Here is a 22071-nt window from a genome sequence, read left to right as displayed (position 1 = left end):
TCTTTGTAATCTACTGTGTTTTTTCTCATCTTGTTCTATTAATGTTTTTCTCTTGCTCATGAGGTTTTTCGTTTCCTGTGATATGTAGTTTTCCTTTTTTATTCTTGTTTGTGCTACCTCTTTTCCCGCCTTTGCTAATGTATTGGTTAATAGCTGATTTATTTCATCGATATTTTTGTTTTCCAAATCTCTAGTGACCAGTATACTTTCCCTTATTTTTTGTTTATATTCCTCTTTTGCTTTCTTAAGTTTTCCCATATCTAGTTTCGATCTATTTTCCATTTTCTTTTTCGTTTCGAATTGGCTATTAATCCTGACGAAAGAAGGATGAAAGATGGAGCAAGCAAATGATCTACTGGCTACCATGGAAACACAGGAGAGGAAGAGGAAGGCCTCAGATGGATATATTAAGGCTTGAAAATAGAGATAGATAGATTATCTAACTTATAAATTAAGTAAACTGATAGGTACTGGTAGTAAAGATCATAGGGCTGTGCTTGAATCTCTAGAAAATGCACGTATAGATTATAGATTTAAGATGCACCATTGTAAAAACATAATATAAAAATGCCACCCTGCAAAAAAAGCTAGATGAAAGCACAAAAACTAGTTCCATAAATCTACAACGGGGAGAGAGACAATGGGACACCATTTTCTCAGACTTAAAGACTCTTTCTCCACGGAGAGACAAGCTTAGAAACACCGAGATAAAACTTAGAACGATGATTAGGGATATCGTGAAAGAGTTAAATGGCGCTTTGTAGGTCTTCTAGCCAGATATGATGACAACAGGTTTGGATACGGAGAATCCTAAAAAGGATACCAAGGAGGGCTATAAGGAGCATGGGAAGACCTCAAAAGAGATGAGTGGATGACATAAGAGCAGTGGCGGGTAATGGGCAGGGAATGGATTAGATTGACGCAATATAGAGAAAGATGGAGGAAATTGGGAGAGACCTACATCCAGAAGTGGATGGAAAATGGTTAACGAATAAGAAAAGATAGTCGTTAGAATCACTTATAGTCTGGGCTGATTATCGGAGAATAGGCCATTTTTGGGAAAAGTTATTTACCAGCAATTTTAGTGTTGCAATCGAATCCTATTATTGTATGTATTAATAATATAGATATGCAAAGTCCGCAGATAGTGTGCTACTTTTTTTATAAACAAAATGGCGCCCGAAAACCGTGTTTTTTTCAATTTTTGCTCTATAACTCCAAAGCTTTTAACTTTACACCAAAAACACCCAAATAAAAATTCACCGCAATTAAATTCTGCATAGAGAGGTGTTTTTTCCGATTTACTTCGACGAAAATTTTCCCCGGAAAAAGCGGGGATTTCCAACAAAATCTTTAATTTTCAACTAAACTTTTAGATAAGTAGTTGTTAATCAATAATTAAATAACTTAGTAACGTAAAAGCCCTTTCCGTGTATATTATAATTCCAGAAGCCGATGGAAATTGAATGAACAGTTTAGCAACAATTGAAATATTAATTAAAAATTTACGGTCGCTATAATAACGACAATAATTATGATGCATAAGAGTAACTATGATTTTTTCATAAAAAGACACCATACCTATCTAATGTATTTTACAGAATTGAAATTTGACTATTTAAGCGGCCTCAGGAATATTTTAAAGTTATAAATAATTTTTTGGCTTATAAACAAATAGAATATCTCGGTAAATATTAAAATATTAAACTAAATTAAATTGTGAAAACGGTACTCGAAAGACAGCAGCAGGACGCTTCTTTTAAATGAAAAAACGTTTAATTATGATGAGTAGTTCCTGAGATACAACCGGTCATATTTGACCGAAATTTACGGCAAAGATATAAACAATAGCATCATAATTTTCAAAGCATCACCTTTTTATTTTTGTCCTCTTTCTCCACACCAATTTTCATATCTTTAAAATCCTCATAACATATATTATTATAATAAAAACTATCGATAATACGTGTGAAAATTGCCAAAAATAGCAAAATTCCAATCAAAAATTAGGTTGGAGAAAATGTAACCCACAAAGTTCAAAATCGGTATACGTTAAAAAAAAATTCATTTTCTCGGCTTCCCATGGAGTAATTTCCTTGATTCTTTTTTTGTTCCCAAGTAACTCGAGTAGAGCCATCGAACTAACGCATTATTAAATGTCAAACTTGCTTTTGTTTTGTTATTATATATTAATTTATTTAGTATAACACAATATTTTAATTTGTTTAAATAAAAATTGTTTAAATAATTATACAGCTTTCAAATGAGAATATTTATGTTTTTAACTTTAAAAGGTACACTTGTAGTAAGTTTATCTAAAAAAAAGCCTACAACTGGAAAAATATGTAATTTTCTGTTCTTATAAATAATTTAATCTAATATAACAAAACAAAAGCAAGTTTGAAATTTAATAATGCGTTAGTTCGACGGCTCTACTCGAGTTATTAGGGAACAAAAAAAGAATGAAGGAAATTGCTTCATGGGAAGCCGAGAAAATGCATTTTGTTAACGTATACCATTTTGAACTTTGTGGGTTACATTTTCTCCAACCTAATTTTTGATTGGAATTTTGCTATTTTTGGCAATTTTCACACGTATTATCGATAGTTTTTATTATAATAATATATGTTATGAGGATTTTAAAGATATGAAAATTGGTGTGAAGAAAGAGGACAAAATTGAAAAGTTGATGGTTTGAAAATTATGATCCTATTATTTATATCTTTGCCGTAAATTTCGGGCAACTTTGACCGATTGTATCTCAGGAACCACTAGTCATAATTAAACGTTTTTTCTTTTAAAGGAAGCGCCCTGCCGTTGTCTTTCTCATACCGTTTTCATAATTTAATTTAGTGTAATATTTCCCGAGATATTCTATTGTTTATAAGCCAAAAAATTGTTTATAATTTTAAAATATTCCTGAGGCCGCTTAAATAGTCCAATTTCAATTCTGTAAAGTACATTAGATAGGTAGAGCGTCTTTTTATGAAAAAATCATAGTTATTCTTATGCATCATAATTATTGTCGTTATTATAGCGACCGTAAATTTTTAATTAACATTTTAATTGTTGCTAAACTGTTCATTCAATTTCCATAGACTTCTGGAATTATAATATATAGAGAAAGGACTTTTACGTCACCAATTTATTTAATTATTGATTAACAACTACTTATCTAAAAGTTTAGTTGAAAATTAAAGATTGTGTTGGAAAAACCCGCTTTTTCCGGGGAAAGTTTTCGTCGAAGTAAATCGGAAAAAACACCTCTCTATGCAGAATTTAATTGCGGTGAATTTTTATTTGAGTGTTTTTGGTCTAAAGTTAAAATCTTTGGAGTTATAGAGCAAAAATTGAAAAAACACGGTTTTCGGGCGCCATTTTGTTTATAAAAAAAGTAGCACACTATCTGCGGACTTTGCATATCTATATTATTAATACATACAATAATAAGATTCGATTCCAGCAATAATATTGGTGGTAAATAACTTTTCCTTGTATTTTGCTAATTAGCCCAGAGTATTATTGTTAATGTGGACAGATTGTGTGAATAAATTTTCAAAAAAAAATAGATCGGACAGAATTTGGCACTGAAAAATCAGAAGAGTTTTCACGACTATTTCTTGTATTTATTTTTATTAATAATATTAAATAAAGTTTATATTAAGATTATAATTTTATTATAATTTTATATTAAGATTGTATCAAAAATAATATGTTCCCTTTGTTCAAATTTTGTGATTTAGAAATAATTACTGTATAGTCCCATTCTAATGTACAGAAACAGCAAATATTTTGAACTCAACTGAAAATTTGATCTAGATTACAAAAAATTTTACTACTATGTACTTAGATCAGATTACGACGTCATGATAATTTGAAAGATCTGGAGACAGTATGTTTATTTATAAAAGATTTGTTGGAAGAGTATTAACAGTATTTGTATTTTGTACGATAAAAAAATGTTAAATAAGGAATTACATTATAATCCTAGACTATATAAGAGACATTTTAGACGGTTGCTGTTAGTTTTTGTATAACCATCGCATCGTGGGGAAATGGGGGCTAGCGGACCAAACCGTACATACCTATATTTGGTGGCAATTGCCGGTAAGAATTTTAATTAACCAAAAAATTAATTGGTAGTCTTGATTAGGCGCAAAATTTCGGGCCAATGTTTTTTAAATGCATTCATTTTTTTGTCGAATCCTGAAAAAAGTAATAAATACTTTTAAAAAATTTGAACGCAGAATGAAATATTACATTATTTTCGAGGACCGAAGGTCCCTTAGAATAAAAAAAAGTTTATTTTTAATGAGATATTTGAAAATAAAATTCACACTTAATTTTCTCTTTTTTTTACCCCTGTAACTTAAAATAAATATTATCGAAGTTTTCAGGGACTTTTGGCCCTCGGAAATAATGTAATCTTTCATTCTGCGTTTCAATTCTTTAAAAATTCTTGTTAGTTTTCTCAGGATTCGAAAAAAATAAATGCATTTTAAAAGCAGTTGCTCCAAATTTTGAGCTTACGCTCTTAAAACATATAGTCCATTATTTCACGGTTTTTGCTCTAAATTTTAAAGAACCGCTTGGATTGACATGGCATACGTATAGCTTACACGTCAAAGAAAAAAAGTGATATTGTGCCGATGTGTGCTTTTGCCCTGGGGGTGACTTTCACCCCCTATTGGGGGTGAAAAAATATATGTCTAAAATAAGTACGGAAATGGGTAAACTGACTAATTTTAAGTAACTTTTGTTCTATAGAGCTTTTTCGCCAAGTCAACACTTTTCGAGTTATTTGCGAGTGAATAAGTTCATTTTTCAACAAAATAACCACATTTTTAGACGATTTTTCGCAAATAACTCAAAAAGTAAGTATTTTGTCGAAAAAACGTTCTTAGCAAAAATATGGAATATAAAAAAGTTAAAAAAATGGTGTACGCGTTAGGTCTCTGGATTTTGTAGAACCAGAGTTATAACCAATGAAAAATAGATTCATATTCACCAAATTTTAAATAGAATATTTCGACGTGAAATATCCAAAAATTAAGCACTTTTTTAGAAAACCCAATTTAACTTTTTTAAAGTTTTTAAAAAAAGCTTTATTTCTGTTTTTACAAAAAGTTTCTAGCATTAAATTTAAGCAAGTTACGCTCAAAATAAAGTTGGTCCCTTTTGTTTTTGCAAAAAAAAAATCGGGAAGACCACCCCCTAATTAGCAACTTAAATGAAATTAGTCGTTACCGCTCCACAAATTATTTTACTTATGTTGTGTTTATATGATCTGTAAGTTTCATCGATCCAAAGTGCTTATTTTTGAAAAAATTTGGTTTGAAATTAAAATTTTTAAAAATTTAAATTTTGAAAAATATGCTTTTTTTCAAAATAACTTAAAAATTGTTAGAGATACCAAAAATCTCGACAAACAAAAAAAGTCAGATTTGCTTTTCTGAATATCATGTATTTTTTTGTTTTTCTGTTAGACAAAAATTGATTAAGATTTGGTGTATCTAAATGTGCATACATTCGTGATCAGTGACTCGTTCAACCCATTTTAACTACAGCCCTTTCAATAATAAGGACTTTGAGCCGATGAGACTTACAGATCGTATAAACAATATATACACGAGTCAAGAAACTGGTAAAGTCGTAACGCTTAAGTTCATTTAAGATACTAATTAGGGGGTGATTTTCTCGATTTTTTTACCAAAACCAAAAGGGACTAACTTTATTTTGAGCGTAACTTGTTTAATTTGGATGTTAGAAATATTTTTTATAAAACAAAAATGAAGCTTTTTTTAAACACTTTAAATAAGTTGTAATGAATTTTCCCAGAAATGTGCTTAATTTTTGGTTATTTCACGTTAAAATCTTCCATTTGGAATTTGACGAATATGAACCTATTTTTCATTAGCTATAACTCTGCTTCTACTAGGTGTAGAGACGTAATATATACACCATTTTTTAAAATTTTTTACAGGTTATATTTTCGCTAAGAATGTTTTTTCGACAAAATACTTACTATTTGAGTTATTTACGAAAAACCGTCTAAAAGCGTGGTTATTTTGTTGAAAAAATGAACATATTCACTGCCAAATAACTCGAAAAGTATTGACTTAGTGAAAAACCTCTATAGGAGAAAAGTTACTTAAAATTAGCCAGTTTATCCATTTCCTGACTTTCTTTGGACGAATATTTTTTCAACCCCAAGAGGGGGTGAAAACCACCCAGGGCAAAAGCACATATCGGCACATTATCACTTTTTTTGTTTGACTTGTTAGCTATGTGTATGCCAAATTTCATGTAAATCCAAGCGGTTCTTTAAAATTTAGAGGTTTTGCAATATTTTACCGTTAAAGAATGGACTAATAATACATTTGTGTTTCAATCCATTTACCGTTTAACCATAAGAAGAAATTTAGTTCTTCCCATAGCAATATCTCCTTTAATATTATTCTACAAAGATATTGGATATTATACATTATATTCTTTAGATATGTCTGTACCATCTTAGTTGGGTACCATTCTTCTTCTTTTTCATGTGTCTCATCCTTTAAGGACATTGGCGATCATCATGGCCCATTTAACTCTGTCTGCAGCGGCACTGAAGAGTTTTATTGTTGTTTTTCTACTCCACCGCTTTAAATTTTTCAACTAGGACGTGCGTCGTCTCCTTGGTCCTCTCTTTCCTGTCACTTTTCCTTGTATAACCAATAGCATCAACTTATATTTTTCATTTCTTAGTATGTGACCAAAGTAGCTATTTTTTTTTCCTTCATAATGTTGAGTATTTCTTTTTCCATCTTTTTTAATATTTCCGTGTTTGTTACGTGTTGTACCCATTAGGGGAGTGCATTTAGATTTTCACTTCGGAAAAAATCAAACAAGATAAAACTTTTTGTAATTTCATTACGAAATGTTTAATAAACAACATATCAAAAAGTTCTACTCGAGAAGTGGGTGCTTCATTTTTTATTAAACAAATGGATAGCGAAGTTAGATGTTTTTTTAAATAACTCCGAAAATATAATTTTTAGAAAAAAACTGACTTGACCATTGAAAAATTCAGAAAATTTTACAAAAAAAACCTTATATAAAGATTTTCCTAAAATTAAATCTCTATCTTCTGTAATTTTTTATTTATAACGCTAAAGTCACCCTTCTCACACACATTGGCGCAGTGTAAATTAACGTTGGAAGAAGTGCACGGTTGACTTTTTTAAATGTAATTCTTTAAATAATGGATCAAAAGAAATTTTACAAATTGGACATGAAAGAAGACGAAATAAGCTATCTTATGGTTGTAATAAAAATAAATAAAATGTGTGGACATAAGTACAGTGTGGGCGGAAAATGAGCCTTATATGAATTTTGTTTAAAAATGATTTAAAAATGTGTAACTAATACAATTTTACTTATAAAACTCTCAAATTTGCATAACTTACCTCTCCATCATCTTACTAAACGATGTTTCATTCAAAAAAAATCTCAAAAATTTAATTCAAATAATACGATGTCTCAAAAAATGTAATTTTTGAAAACTTCGTAGTTTTACAGAATTCCCACCATTTTAAGACGGTATTACTCAAGTTTGAATAAATCTAATACAATTTTTTTAATATTTTTTTCAAGCTTAGAATGCAATCTTTAAAAAACACTGAATTATTTTAGTTTAAAAGTGAAATAAACAATTCCTTTTTGAGAAACCTAAGAAAAATAACAAAAATGTAATACAAAAACCGAAAATTACCAGCTGAAAAAATGTATATACAGAGTGATCAAAACTTTTTTCTGTAAAACTTACCTAAAATACAATTAATAATAGGCTTCAACAATAATAAATGTTCAACAAAAAAAATTTTTTTTACCTCTTATACAGTATGTCTGCGTAACTTGGAACCTATTGATAACTTTTTTAATATCAGGTTTACGAAAAAAGGTTATTCTCTATAAAATACTCTGCATCGTATATAACATAAGATTCAACCATCAAATATCAAATTTTGTTAATTTTGTATGTACGAGGTATGTCAAAAAATATGAATTTCACTCAAGAGTAAAGTACCTTTATATTTCACAATATCGAAAAATTTTATAAAGAAAAGTTGTTTGGAATTAAAAACTATGTTCCAATATGTAACTATATCCTTCTAATCGAAAATTTGTTTTTTTTTAACATTATTTCAAATTATTTATACCCAACATCATTAAATTTTCACTTATTATTTATGATAACTGTTTTATTATTAATTTTACGAATAAGAAAATTATTCGTCATAAATAGCTGTGCATGGTCTAACACTTAATATGCAAATATAAAATATTATATTTTATCAATATTATACGAGGTATGTAAAAGAATTATATTTCGCGCAATATATATGTACATTTTATAGTTCACAATATTTCGATTAGAAGAGTGTAATTGCATATTGACACATCGTTTTTAATTCTGGACAACTTTCCATAATAACAATTTTCAGTATTATGAAAAATGTAGGTATTTTACTCCTAACTGAAATTTTTATTTATTGACATATCTTGTACAAAATTGATGAAAGTTGATATTTTATGATTGCATTTAAAGTTTTAGAATATGTAGAGCTTTTTACTAAGCATAACTTTTTTATTTATGATCCCATTGCAACAATTTTTTGAAAAGGTAGAAGCACAATTTTCACATGATTACGAGTAAGGCCGAATTTAATTAAGAGCGAACGAAACGATTCATATTAATTAAGAGCAAAAAAAATACATATTTTGTTCATCAATAGAAAAATTATTAAGATAACAATTTGTTAACGTTTTAAAGCGGTGGTTTTTGAATATATATAGGTTTATCAAAGCTCTCATATAAGCGAGTTTTGCATCTAGTGCACTAGAAATAAATAAATTTTGTAAAGAAATTATGATTTTACAACTATTTTTTAAGTTATCCGCCATTTTGGATCTGCCATTTTATAATTTAAATTATCAAAATTTGATTCAGGTTCAGCAACTTCTCAAAAATATCCACATATATGTAAACAAACACGTTTTATAAAAAAATTCGTATTTTTCAACTACTTTTTAAGGATTTTTAGGAAAAATCCGCCATTTTGAATCTGCCATTTTGAATTTGCAAATTGTAATGTCAGATTCGGGTTCAACATAATCAAAACTAAAATAAAAATATTTTTTATCAAAATAAAATATTGAATTCACCCATACTCTTAACATTATTTATACAAAACAATTGTTATTGTTTAAACAATTAATAAACAATCAGCGGCGAAATTTGTGAGTAGAACTTTTTACTTCAACATATTTATAAACTAACAAAAAAAGTTTTAGAAAAATATAACCTTGTTTGATTTTTTCCGAAACATTGTATCTTTTCGTTCTAATTGCACTCCCCTACATGGTATTTTCCACATTCTTCGATAACACCACATCTCAAAGCTGGCAAATCTTTTTTCAGTTGCGTCCGTAATTGTCCAGGCTTCAACTCCATATAAACGGACAGAGAATACATAGCATCACCAGACTCTAGTTCTAATTTCTATTCCCAGTCTTCCATTGCATAATACTGTTTTCATCTTATTGAAAGTGCTTTTGGCAATTTCTATGCGCCGTTTTATTTCGAGGCTGAGGTCCCATTGTGCATTTAGTTCACATCCTAAATAATTTTATCTGGGATACTTTCTCTAAAGCTCTTCCTTTAACGTAGATCGTTTCGTCTTCAATGTTGTTCTTATTGACGATCATGATTATTGTTTTTTTTTTGTGTTCAGATCCATTCGATACGTCTCGCAGTACTGCATAGTAGGGTGTAACGAAAAAGGTCAAAAAAAATAAAAGAAAAGAAAAATTCTTGTGGCTATCGTTTCAAAGTTGTGTCAGGTGATGAAAACAATTGGTAAGAGAGCATTTTGAAATAAAAATATCTTGAGGTTCCATATTGGATTTGAAAAATGAAAAAACAAAAAAATTATTTTTCTCGAAAAAATCAATATGGCTCTGATCAAATTTCAATAATCATGTTTTACCAACTAAGTGTGACATTCTAAAGTGACTTAAGTTGACAAATAATAATAAAGATCCATCTATCGCCGACGTCTTGAATGCCGTTGCAACGAAAGTAGAACAAATATGAATAAAAGCTTATATTCCAACATTATCGCATAAGTGCATTCAAGATATGATTAAAAATATTTATACAGAGTATCAAAATCTTAAGCGATAGGTACACAAAGACTCAGCAAGCATCTGATTCATAAATCGAAAAGATTTGCCAGTTTCGAAAGGAGTGTAAGAAGTTATTCAATATCGCGGCTTAAAAGTGCAACATGACTGGAACTGTGTGTGTAATTGTGATAAAATCAAGAAAGTACCACAAAATGAGCAAATTTTTCTTCAAGATCAACGATCCTGTCGAAAAATGGCAATTGGACCAGTGGATATTGCAGCAATAAGAAAGAAAATGGAAAGAACCATGAAGACAAAGGCAAGTTCTCAAAAATATAATACTGACGAAATTGTTCTTAAAGCATGTACCGTTGATTCCTCTAATCCTTCCATAAGTAGCAGCTTGTCTGACTCAAATTCTTCTGATGCAGATGATCATGAATAAGAATTCATTGCTCCTTTGTCAACAGTTACAGTCCAACCATCTACGTCACAAATACTGCGACACTTCACTTCAATGGCTAGTATGCTTATTTCATTGCAATGAGCTACCTCTACGTCATTTAATTCAACAGTTAGATGGACGCACCAGTGAACTACTTGGTTTTTCAGGGCCAATAGGGAAACTTCTGGAACGCTGTGAAGAGAAGGCTGTTGTCGATTTTGTCGCAATAGAAAACAACCTAGCAATATTATTAGAAACAACAGACATTAGTACCGATCAGAAGTACTTGTACCAAATCAGTCAAGCAGTTGCTGCGTGAAAATTTCCTAATGATTTGAGCATTAAAAAACCTCACACGCGAAAATATCACACGCAAGGTGGCTGACAATTGACCATTCCAAATCACGTGATATAATATGGCAGGTGGAGGGCAAAAATTTAATAATATAGTGTTTTCATCAGTTTTTGTAAAGAATATCCTTTTTGGTTTTGTTTTTTATTGTTAATTGTGCAGCGAAATTGTAATAGCAAATAAATATAAAGTAGTTTATCGCCTACAGAACTGAATTATCCCATAGTAGTTATTGACACAAACTGGTAACTACTATGGGATAATTCAGTTCTGTATGCGATAAACCACTTCATATTTAATTTGTTATTACAATTTCGCAGATTTCCCTACACAATTAACAAAAAAAACAAACAGGATTTTCTTTACAAATTAATGTCGATGTAAACATTAGATTTTGCCCTCCTCCGGCCATGTTTGACAGTTTATTGGAATGCCTAATTGATAATCGGTTGCTTCGATTGTATGTTGGAACTGAATGTACCAGCCCCCAATTAACTATGTTAGTAAGTTTCATCCAAAAAGTGTATGCACCAGTTTGGTTTTATATAAAACTGTATCGTAGCTGTTCTGATGGTTCAAAACATTTATGGCGAATGATCTATTATTCACGATTTCTACCACTTGACCAAAGAAAAATTGTCGATGCCGTTATCCAAAGGAATGCTTATTTTGCCTATCCCCAAAACGTATTACTCGGTATGATAAAAGATGAACGAAAACATATACGGGAGCTAGGACTATGCAGAGTGCCGAAAGCTAGAGAAAGTCAAAAAGAAAAAAAGATCCGGAGATTCAAAATACCAACATTAAATTTTAGTGCTGCAGATTATAATGACTTAATTTCTATTTCTGGATTCAAAGTTACGGCTCCTCCTTTGCTAAAACATATTTCCAATGAAGATGTAAGGGATATGATTGATTCTGGGAATTACAACAACATAGAGGTCTTAAACTACCCTTGTCATAAAAAATCCGTGGAAAGAACTGTTGAGTTAGTAACTGAAGCATCAGCTGCTGTTTGTGGACCAGAATCAAGGGATGGCTTTATCCGTTTAACCCTTTCGCCACTGAGTTCATTTTTACTTGTAAGAGACTGAAACTGTTCAGTTTTATAATCAAAATGATTAATTTAGACACATTATGTATATAATTAGTCGTAAAATTCTCATTTGGCCGTTATAAGGAGGTGGGAAATTTTGGTCCCAACAGTAGTTTTGACTGGGATTTTAAGGTCCCATCAGTAATAAAAAGATCAATTACAAAAGAAATGTTTATTGAAAAATAAGGTGAATGAAATTCAATTATGAGTGGAATGTAAAAAAACACTTTTTGCACAGCGGGACATTGCATCCAACACATAAAGTTTTTGTACGGCTTTCCTTCTTCTTTTGAGAACAACTAAAACATCTTCTTTTACTGCTAGTTTGTTTTGGAAGGTGATCTCCAATATTTGTCATAATTTTTTGCTTTTTTGTGTGCCTACCTGGACGACCAGAGACTCTTCTCTTAATTTTGGCTTTGGATCTCCCCAAACTTATCAACTGCTCAGCTACAGGTACTAAATATTGAATAAGAGGAACTTTCTTCCTTTTATTTTGAATTTCCGAAAATATAATCGATGAATTGATTACAGATGCCATTAACAATTTGTAGAGAACTTTACGCCACCACTTAGTAGATTTTCTGTCTAAATCATAGGTTGCAATCTTTTGATCAGCCAAATCAACCCCTCCCATATATTTATTATAAAATGCTGCAGCTTCAGGACAATCAAAATTACATTTTTCGCCTGTTTTTAGTTTTCTTTTAGTCTGTGATAAAGATGGTGAGTGGCAGTTTGATAAACGTAAAACTTTTTTAGTGTCCAGCCATCTAACTGCCATTACGCCTTTATCATTTACCAATGAATCAGATTCACCTCTAGATAGTTTCTTATTAAGTCAAGATTATTCATGTAATCTACAGTGGTAAAAAAACGATCAATAGTTAAACATACATCTTTCGACTGAAGTGTTTGACATAGTTTCGCTACCACCCTCTCACCAAGAGTCCCCGCTAGTGCTGTCATTTCCTTACCGGAGTATATGTTAAAATCGTATATGTTACCAGTCATGGAATGGCATCGTTGCCATAATTTGATACCTCTCTTGATTGGTTTGTTAGGTTTGTATTGCTTGAGAGATGATCGCCCTTTAAATTTTACCATCGTTTCATCAATGGAATGGTAAGAAGATTCAGACCTTGCCTTTTGAAATCGAGTTTTTAAACAGTTTACGACGTCTTCTAAATAGTATTTTTTTTAAAACAATTTTCAGGTTTTGTTGGATCAGTATAATACATTTTTGAAAGTAGGAAAGTACATCGATCTCTACTGATAGCATTTTTTATTGTCGTATTTGACAGTGATTCATTGTTGGACCAGTAATGATAAAAACTCGGCACCCTGTTATAAGACATCACAAGAGTGCAGCCAAGTACTATCATAATTTTATACATGTCGGTCTCCTCGCAGTTAAGTTTCAAATTCTTTTTTCTTTGTAATAGTTTTATACGTTTATTAGTACTATCAGCAATATGTGTAAACAAGCTTCTAGGAAATAATTTTAGAAACACATCTAACTCAGAACACTGCCTGTTCAATTCCAAAAGATTGACACCCTTTACTTCTTTAGGCAATTTTCTTCTAGGTATAAAATTTTTCGAAGGTATTTTTCAAGTTACAGCATGCGGGTTTACATTGGGACTCACCTCAGTAACTTCGCAACTCCCGTTATTACCGTTTTCTTCATTCAAATGGAGTTTATCATCGCTGCTTATATCTGCTTCTTCAGTACTGATGTTACCTTCCTCCTCTTCGTCGCTCATTTGGATTCCTCCTTCACTTTCATCTTCGCTGTCTTCAGGAATATAGTCGGACTCATCAGATGCTGAAAATGGTTCTTCTTCTGAGTCAGTTATATTATTTACAGCTTCTTCTAACTCTTTTGCACTAAGATACCGATTTCGTCGCATGTCTGAAAGAGAAAAAGTTTATTATTGATGGGTAATTTTAATCCCATATAAAATTACGGTAGGGAACAAAAGATCCCACTAGAATATTGTTTGCTAAAACACCTTACATTTGAATAATTATTTATTTTATTTCACTTACTTGTAATAGTATAAACGTCTGCACGCTTTATTCCTTTATTTTAATTAAAATAAGTAACGGATTCTTGCAATTTTATTAATAATAAAGACGGCCATGTACGTGTCACAATACATCGATGTTAGGTTAGGAAATTCAATGATGTTATAACACCAGTGTTGCCGATTGTCGACGGTAGACTATAAATTACTGAAATATTTCATTTGTACGTAAAAGCGGTTATATTTATAGCCATCAGTAAACCTGAACTAGCGGCCGGGAACTATAGTTCCCCGCAGTGGCGAAAGGGTTAAGGTTGCAGTCTAGAACTATTATGCCGTTTTTAACACAAAATCAGACTACCAATCTTAAAATGTATATTGTATCATAAAACAATTATTTAGATTCAAAAAACTGATAAAAAAATAATTTTTTTAAATTATATTTTTTTTTGTTATTCCCATTAAATTTAATATGGAACCTGAAGATAGGGTCCAATACAAAAAAGATTTCTTACAGTTTTATTATACATCAAAATACAACTTTTTCGCACTAGCCCCATAAAAAATTTAACGAATATGAAATATTGAATGGGTTGCATATGTGAGTCCATATTAAATATAGTAATGAAACACAGACTTACTCACAATCATTTAATTATACTTTGACGACCGGTTTCGATCTCTACAATATACAGATCATCTTCAGGTCGGCGTTACAAGTAGTTAAATGCTACAATAAGAGAAAACTTGTGTTAGACCAGTGTCTGATTGAAGAGATGTTAATAGAAAGCCAAATTTAAAAAATTTTTTTTTTATAAAATTTTTTGAAATAAAGGTTTGCAACTGTTGACATTTCAGAATATTGGTATATACAAAGTCAAACCTATGAGTAAAAATGCTCATAGGCATGTATGTGCAAATGGGTGCATACAGTTTGAATTTGTTGAGATTAAAATTTTTAACCATTAAAAAACAAAATAAACATAAACTGACTTAAATATGCTTCCAAATTCAAAGTAGTAATAATAAAAGAGATAGTAATATTGTTCTAATCTACTTACATGCCGTTACAAGGATTGCGTTGCAAATTAGTTGTTGTCATATTAGTACGTCCAAATTATGCTAATTGGTTCGTTGGGATAGTGATAGGGTAAACAGACATGTTACGTAGGTTAAAACACAGTAAGATTTCGAATTTGGAATGGATCCTGAAGGAAGATGCGTATGTGAAACGGGTGGTGTTTTGTTCGAATGGAGAAAGACAATGCTCCAGGAGTTGCGTATTAATTGTAGCAAAGTATGAAATGTTATTCTAGGCTCTTGTACAAATGTGATGGTCAATCACATTTGTACAAGAGCCTAGAATAACATTTCATACTTTGCTACAATTAATACGCAACTCCTGGAGCATTGTCTTTCTCCATTCGAACAAAACACCACCCGTTTCACATACGCATCTTCCTTCAGGATCCATTCCAAATTCGAAATCTTACTGTGTTTTAACCTACGTAACATGTCTGTTTACCCTATCACTATCCCAACAAACCAATTAGCATAATTTGGACGTACTAATATGACAACAACTAATTTGCAACGCAATCCTTGTAACGGCATGTAAGTAGATTAGAACAATATTACTATCTCTTTTATTATTACTACTTTGAATTTGGAAGCATATTTAAGTCAGTTTATGTTTATTTTGTTTTTTAATGGTTAAAAATTTTAATCTCAACAAATTCAAACTGTATGCACCCATTTGCACATACATGCCTATGAGCATTTTTACTCATAGGTTTGACTTTGTATATACCAATATTCTGAAATGTCAACAGTTGCAAACCTTTATTTCAAAAAATTTTATAAAAAAAAATTTTTTTAAATTTGGCTTTCTATTAACATCTCTTCAATCAGACACTGGTCTAACACAAGTTTTCTCTTATTGTAGCATTTAACTACTTGTAACGCCGACCTGAAGATGATCTGTATATTGTAGAGATCGAAACCGGTCGTCAAAGTATAATTAAATGATTGTGAGTAAGTCTGTGTTTCATTACTATATTTAACGAATATGCTTCAGATTCTTATTTATTTAGTTGATGTTTACTAAAGCTGCTCTCCAATTCAGTTAGTAACAGTGCTTATCTTTTTGTCATATTTGTTAATACTTATATACCTACTAGACTAGTTGTTATAATCAGACACTTTCTAAACCCATTGTTATAAAACTGTAGTTTTTAAAAATAATATTTAAGAGCACACAGTGGCGATCAATAGGTATGGTTTGTTTAACAGTAAATGGTTTGAGTTCAATTAGTGCTGTCGTAAATATTATTAAATTTATCTGACCTGCCCATTGTTAAGACCCACCCGGAGCGATAAGCCACCGAGGTAGACAGAGTTGGTCTTTTGCAATTAACACTGACTAGACGGTACTCCCATAATAAAGCCTAAAATTAATTTTTAACTGAAACCGGGCCTTTTATACTATTATCGGTTAATCCGGGCTGTTTATAGTGGTAACTAATTGAACTTAACCATTTACTGTTTAACATACCATAGCAACAAACGCGGTCCAAGTTTGCGAAAGTCCTGCGAACTTTTAAAAGTGAGGCAACAGTGCGTCGGTAATTCGACACTGACAGTGACGTTTATACAAAGATCTTTGGCCAGATTCCAAAGATCTTTGGAAAAATAGCGTAACGTGGAGCAGTTCGGGTCGGTGGTCTATCTATCTCTCTCTACCGGCGCTTAGCTTTCTCTCTCTAGCATATGATGGCCGCCGCCTCTGTGTCAGTATAGTTCCATAACTTCCACCTCTTGGTAGATACGCTCACACTCGCACCACAGACAAAGATAGCTAGACCACCGTACTTGATATTGACGTTACACCCCGATGCATTGAGTAGCATATCCCTAGCCAAGTCTATCCTTTTACACGTCTCTCCGTTTATACTATCAAAAACAATAATTTTTATACACATAGGCGCGAAATGTTGCCAAGTCAGTGACGTTCGATTTCTTGTTATAAAAAAATCGATTTTTAGTAGTTCCAATGTGGCACAAAATCTAGGCACGGGATAAAAAAGTTTATTTGAAGAAAGTGTATTTTTTTCTTTCTTAATGGCGGTACAGGCTCCTTTTTTCAATATTTTATTTAGTTATAGAGTAATTTCCACATACTAACATATTTCTGAAATTGGGCTCTGTACCGTCATTCTTTATTATATTACGATTATGTGTGCCAAATATCTCGACAAAATATTCAAAATTAGAGCCGCAATCTTGGAATGCGTTTGTTGCTACCTGTTGATCGCTACTGTTTGCTCTTAAGTACCTATCTAAAGTAACTATCTTAATACATATCTATTAACTACTTTAAAATGTATAATTTGTTATGTATATCTGAATTGTCAATATGAATGAGTCAGATAAAATTAAATTATTTGAAAATTTCTTTAGAAAGTAAAAAGACAAAATGTATTGTTTTGTATTTTGGTAACGATTCCGAAGTGGAAATAAACTTATTTTGACCCTTAACTACTGAGGTGGCTGTTTCAGAACGTAGACACTGACTATTCTCGTTTGTTTTCAATATAAATTTATCTTATATCACTGTTTTTGTTTTTATATCAACTACGGAATGATTCTTCACACTGCTGTTGAATAAAATACTGCTCCAAATAAAATAAACTTAATTTTTTCAAGAAAATTATGAACGCATGCATACTGTTAAAAAAATGTTGGAGGCTCTTACAAAATCATTTAGAACTAAATTACAAAAAAACTAGCATTGGTAACTAAAACATAGTAAAATAATGTTGACAGAATTTAGTAGAACTACTAAACAACTGGATGAACTTTTCAAATTGTATAGAAAATGTGAAATAATCATCGGAGACGATCAGTTTGGATTCAGAGCAGGCATGAGAATGAGAGGAGCCCTTTTCAGTTTACTAGTTCTCGCCCAAAAATGCTACGATCAACAGAAATATCTATTTATATGCTTTATAGACTTTGAAGACCTACTATTAGAACGTTTGCAAGAAGTCGGTTTAGATAGAAAGACATCAAGTTACTCAAAAACTTGTACTGGAACTAAAACGCCAGAGTTAGAATCGAGGGTTCCACATCCGCAGAAGTAGAAAGTAGGAGGGGAGTTAGAAAAGGATGTGTTCTGTCACCTCTGCTGTTTAATCTTTACTCCGAATTTCTATTTAAAGAGGCACTCGAGTATTCCAAGGATGGAGTCAAGGTGAAAGGCGTAAATATCAGCATCAGATACGCTAATGATACGGCGTTGATTGCTGATTCCGACTTGGGTCTACAACGACTTATCGACAAGACCAACTCGACCTGTGAGCAATTTGGTATGGAAAATGAACATTAAAAAAATGAAAGTGATGTTGATCCAAAAAAACCCAAACGTACCTCAACCTCAAAAATAAATGGCACCTTTTAGAACAGGTCCATAGATTTAAGTACCTGGGATGATGGATGCCTAAATCCTGATCTAGAAATACGATCGAAAATAGAGCAGGCCAGAAAATCTTTCGAAAAAACATCAAAAAACTGCTTTGTAATTCTCGAGTAAAACTCCAAATTCGAGTACCTACGTTTATCAAAGTGCTACGTATGGTCGACTCTTCTCTATGCAGTTGAGACATGAAACCTTAAAACCTTGGAACCTAGGACACTGGAACCTTAAAACATCAAGCGTAAATAAATTGGAGGCCTTTGAAATGTGGATCTACCGGAGAATCTTCAAAATTTCATGGAAATCGCATACCTCAAGCGAAGAAGTGCTGCATAGAATAGGCAACGAAAGAGAACTTTCCAACACAGTGAAAGTTAGAGGCCACATTATCCCTAGGCCACATACTGAGAAATAATAAGTAACAATAAATATGCTAAAATTATAGTGAAAGGAAAGATCGAGGGAAATACTAAGAAACATCCGACAATGGACAGGGCTTAATTTTGAACAGTTAATAAGAACAGCTGAAGACAGATAATAGATTGCGATTGTAGTAGTCAACCTCCATTGGGGAGAGAGCACTATATGAAGAGTAAGTCAACTACCTTTAAAATAAAACGTTCCACTATAGTCAGATTATCTATAGTGAGAGTATATGATATTTAAAAATATCCTAATTTCCTGAAAAGTAATTCCATTTTTGGAGTGGAGCACTAATTATAACTAAATTTTAAATTACTAAAAATAAAAATTATCTTTCTGACCATTTATTTATTTATCTTTTTTTTTTCAGCTAATATTTCAGTCTTTGTCTGCGGTACTGCATTCGGATGGTCATCCCCAGTAATCCCCCGTTTAAAGAATTTGGACGCTAGCCCGTTAGATCATGTTATATCAACATCCGAAGAGGGATTGATCGCTTCTTTCCTACCGCTAGCAGCCGTCTTGGGACCCGTCCTAGGTGGAATACTGGCGAGTAAAATTGGAAAGAAGCTGACACTAATAATTGCAGTCACACCTTTCATCATTGCATTCATCATATTTACAATTGCGACAAAAATAGAACTATTCTACTTTGGAAGATTTTTATGTGGATTAGCATGCGGTATGACTTATGTCAACATACCCACTTATATTGCAGAAATCGCCGACAACGAAGTAAGAGGTTCATTGGGATCTTACCTGCAACTTTTTTGTACCATAGGTATACTGTTTCCATATTCTCTAGGACCATATGTAACTTTAAAATTATTTAACATTATTTTACTCTTTCCTCCAACTATATGCATAGTATTGTTTATTGTATTCTTGCCTGAGAGTCCTTATTATTTATTGCAACGTGGAAAAATTGAACAGGCACTACAGGTTTTAAGTAAATTATCAGGGAAGCCGACTTCTATTGCTGAAAAAGATTTAGCAGATATGCAGGTACAGATACGACAAGAAAGCGAGCAAAAAGGAGGTTTTGGCTTAATAATGAAAACTCCAGGACTTAGAAGAGCTTTGATATTATCGTTGTGTTTAGTAATATTTCAACAATTTACTGGAATTAATGTTGTTTTCTTCTTTACACAAACTTTGTTTGAGGATGCTGGAGTTGCTTTGGCGCCAGAGATTTGCACCATCATTGTAGGTATTATCCAAATTCTGGCCAGTACTTTAAGTCCTTTATTTGTTGAAAAATCAGGAAAGAGACGTTTGCTTATGATTTCTGGTATTGGTTCAGCAGTCAGTGTAGCAGTTTTGGCAATCTATTTCTATATTAAAGACGTTCTAAAATCTGACACATCAAGCATAAGCTGGCTTCCCATTGCTAGTCTTCTCGCATTTATCATTGCTTATAGCATGGGTTTTGGTCCTATACCTTGGGCCTATATTGGTGAGTTGTTTCCAGGAAATGTTCAATCGCTGGCTTCCACAATTGTTATTTCTCTTTATTGGTTTTGCTGTTTTCTAACTGTAAACTATTTTGGATTTTTGACAAGTTTATTAGGAGCATATGGAGCCTTTGGATTCTTCAGTTGTTGTTCAGTTATGGCTACTCTCTTTGTTCTCAAATTCATGCCAGAGACGACAGGACTAAGCTTACAAGAAATACAAATTTTGCTCACTAGTGGTAAGATTACATATAAAGAGAGGGTTAATCTATAGTTGCTTACTTTCTTCTATAATGGTTGTTCCAAGACTCCATTTTCTGCTTTTATATATTTTCTGTATTATGATTATCAACATCATCTTGACAATACTATCTTTGTATATTTATATCTCTTTCTTCAAAATTTAAATCAAATGTTTTAAATTTGTGTAACTGTTATTTACGATTATTCATAGTAACATTGAAAATGAAAATAAACGATGGAGAAATATCGTCTTTTGGCGTGATGTGATAGCTTGAAATTTTTGGAAATTTGAAGTGACGTGACAAAGCCAGATGACAGGTTTCGTGCAGGAATGACCAATGATATAAAAAACATGATAAAATCGTTATTTTTAAAAACAATCCATTTCTTAATGTGAAGTGAGGGGAGCCACATTCAATAACTTCTTCTGACTTGAGATCAGATTTGATTATACACAATATCTTCTCTTTTAATTAATAGGTAAACTCGTGATCTCTACCACTAATTGCTAAATACTAATATCTAAGACCCAATTCAAGGAGTGTCATAGATTGTAGTCCTACGTAGATTGTCCATCGTGATACGAGAATGATTCTATTTTAAGATAATTATATGTTATCAGTCTTGATTTTAAGAATAAGGATAATGTATATGTAAATATGTACAAATGACTTACTTTGTGAGATTTTTTATTGAGTATACTACTCTGAAATATATGTATATAATTTGAAAATATCTTGTTTTTTATATAAAATCACATTCTCTCTCAACCCTTTCAATCTATTTAGCATATGCAGCGTGGTTGTTCTTTAGAAAAAGTTGTCTCTGGTTTATACCATGAATGAATTAACTGATGGAACTGCTGAAAATATTTAGCAATTTAGAAATATATCGAAGCGATGTAATTATCGCACTGTATCAAATGAGATGGCTAGCAAAGAAAATTTTGGAAAAAAGGGATTAAATAAAAGGGTGAAACACCTTAGGGCGAAACCAGATGGGCCACTCTGCAGCGCTACTCCATGGATCCACAGAGTGGCTGAAACAGGCGATTTTCTAGCGCGCCGGCGACTACGCTGCGAAGTGTGTGTGTGTTCACCAAGAGGGGATGGCATTAGATGAACTTTTTGCCACAGATATTTGGAAGTTGAAGATTGAAGATGTCATATTAAATTTTTATTTTAGAATCTTTAAGAAATTGTGGATCGTTTGGAAGGGTGCGGCGTTTAATGTACATAATGTGTGGGAACAGTAAGTTTGTTCAAATGGTTATAAACTTATATATAACAGCCCTACAGGCCTTAGAGGCCCTTGGCTTCGATAGTCTTGACTAATTTTTTCCACTTTTTGCGGTCCTGTACTTGTCTTCTCCAGTCTCTTG

General features: G+C 31.9%; 1 protein-coding gene across 1 annotated transcript; it reads left to right on the top strand.

Annotated features, from left to right (window-relative positions):
• Window positions 1-3983: 3983 nt before the first annotated feature.
• On the top strand, window positions 3984-21423 carry LOC114334988 (facilitated trehalose transporter Tret1). Its single transcript, XM_028285135.2, has 2 exons — window positions 3984-4107; window positions 19364-21423. Exons 1-2 carry the CDS (start codon window positions 4056-4058, stop codon window positions 20719-20721), a joined length of 1410 nt encoding a protein of 469 aa, XP_028140936.2. The 5' UTR covers window positions 3984-4055; the 3' UTR covers window positions 20722-21423.
• The last annotated feature ends 648 nt before the right edge of the window (window positions 21424-22071 follow it).

The sequence above is a fragment of the Diabrotica virgifera genome, chromosome 5, assembly GCF_917563875.1.
Source record: "Diabrotica virgifera virgifera chromosome 5, PGI_DIABVI_V3a".
NCBI classification, from domain to species: Eukaryota; Metazoa; Arthropoda; class Insecta; order Coleoptera; family Chrysomelidae; genus Diabrotica; species Diabrotica virgifera.
Note: the sequence above shows the minus strand (reverse complement) of the source record. Positions and strands in the feature narration are given on the sequence as shown.

Excerpts from the sequence above, each read along its gene's own strand:
- LOC114334988 (XM_028285135.2), top strand. The coding sequence starts at position 4,056 with ATGGGGGCTAGCGGACCAAACCGTACATACCTATATTTGGTGGCAATT. Across the intron at positions 4,108-19,363 it reads ATATTTGGTGGCAATTGCCG|CTAATATTTCAGTCTTTGTC; the intron begins GTAAGAATTTTA and ends TTTTTTTTTCAG.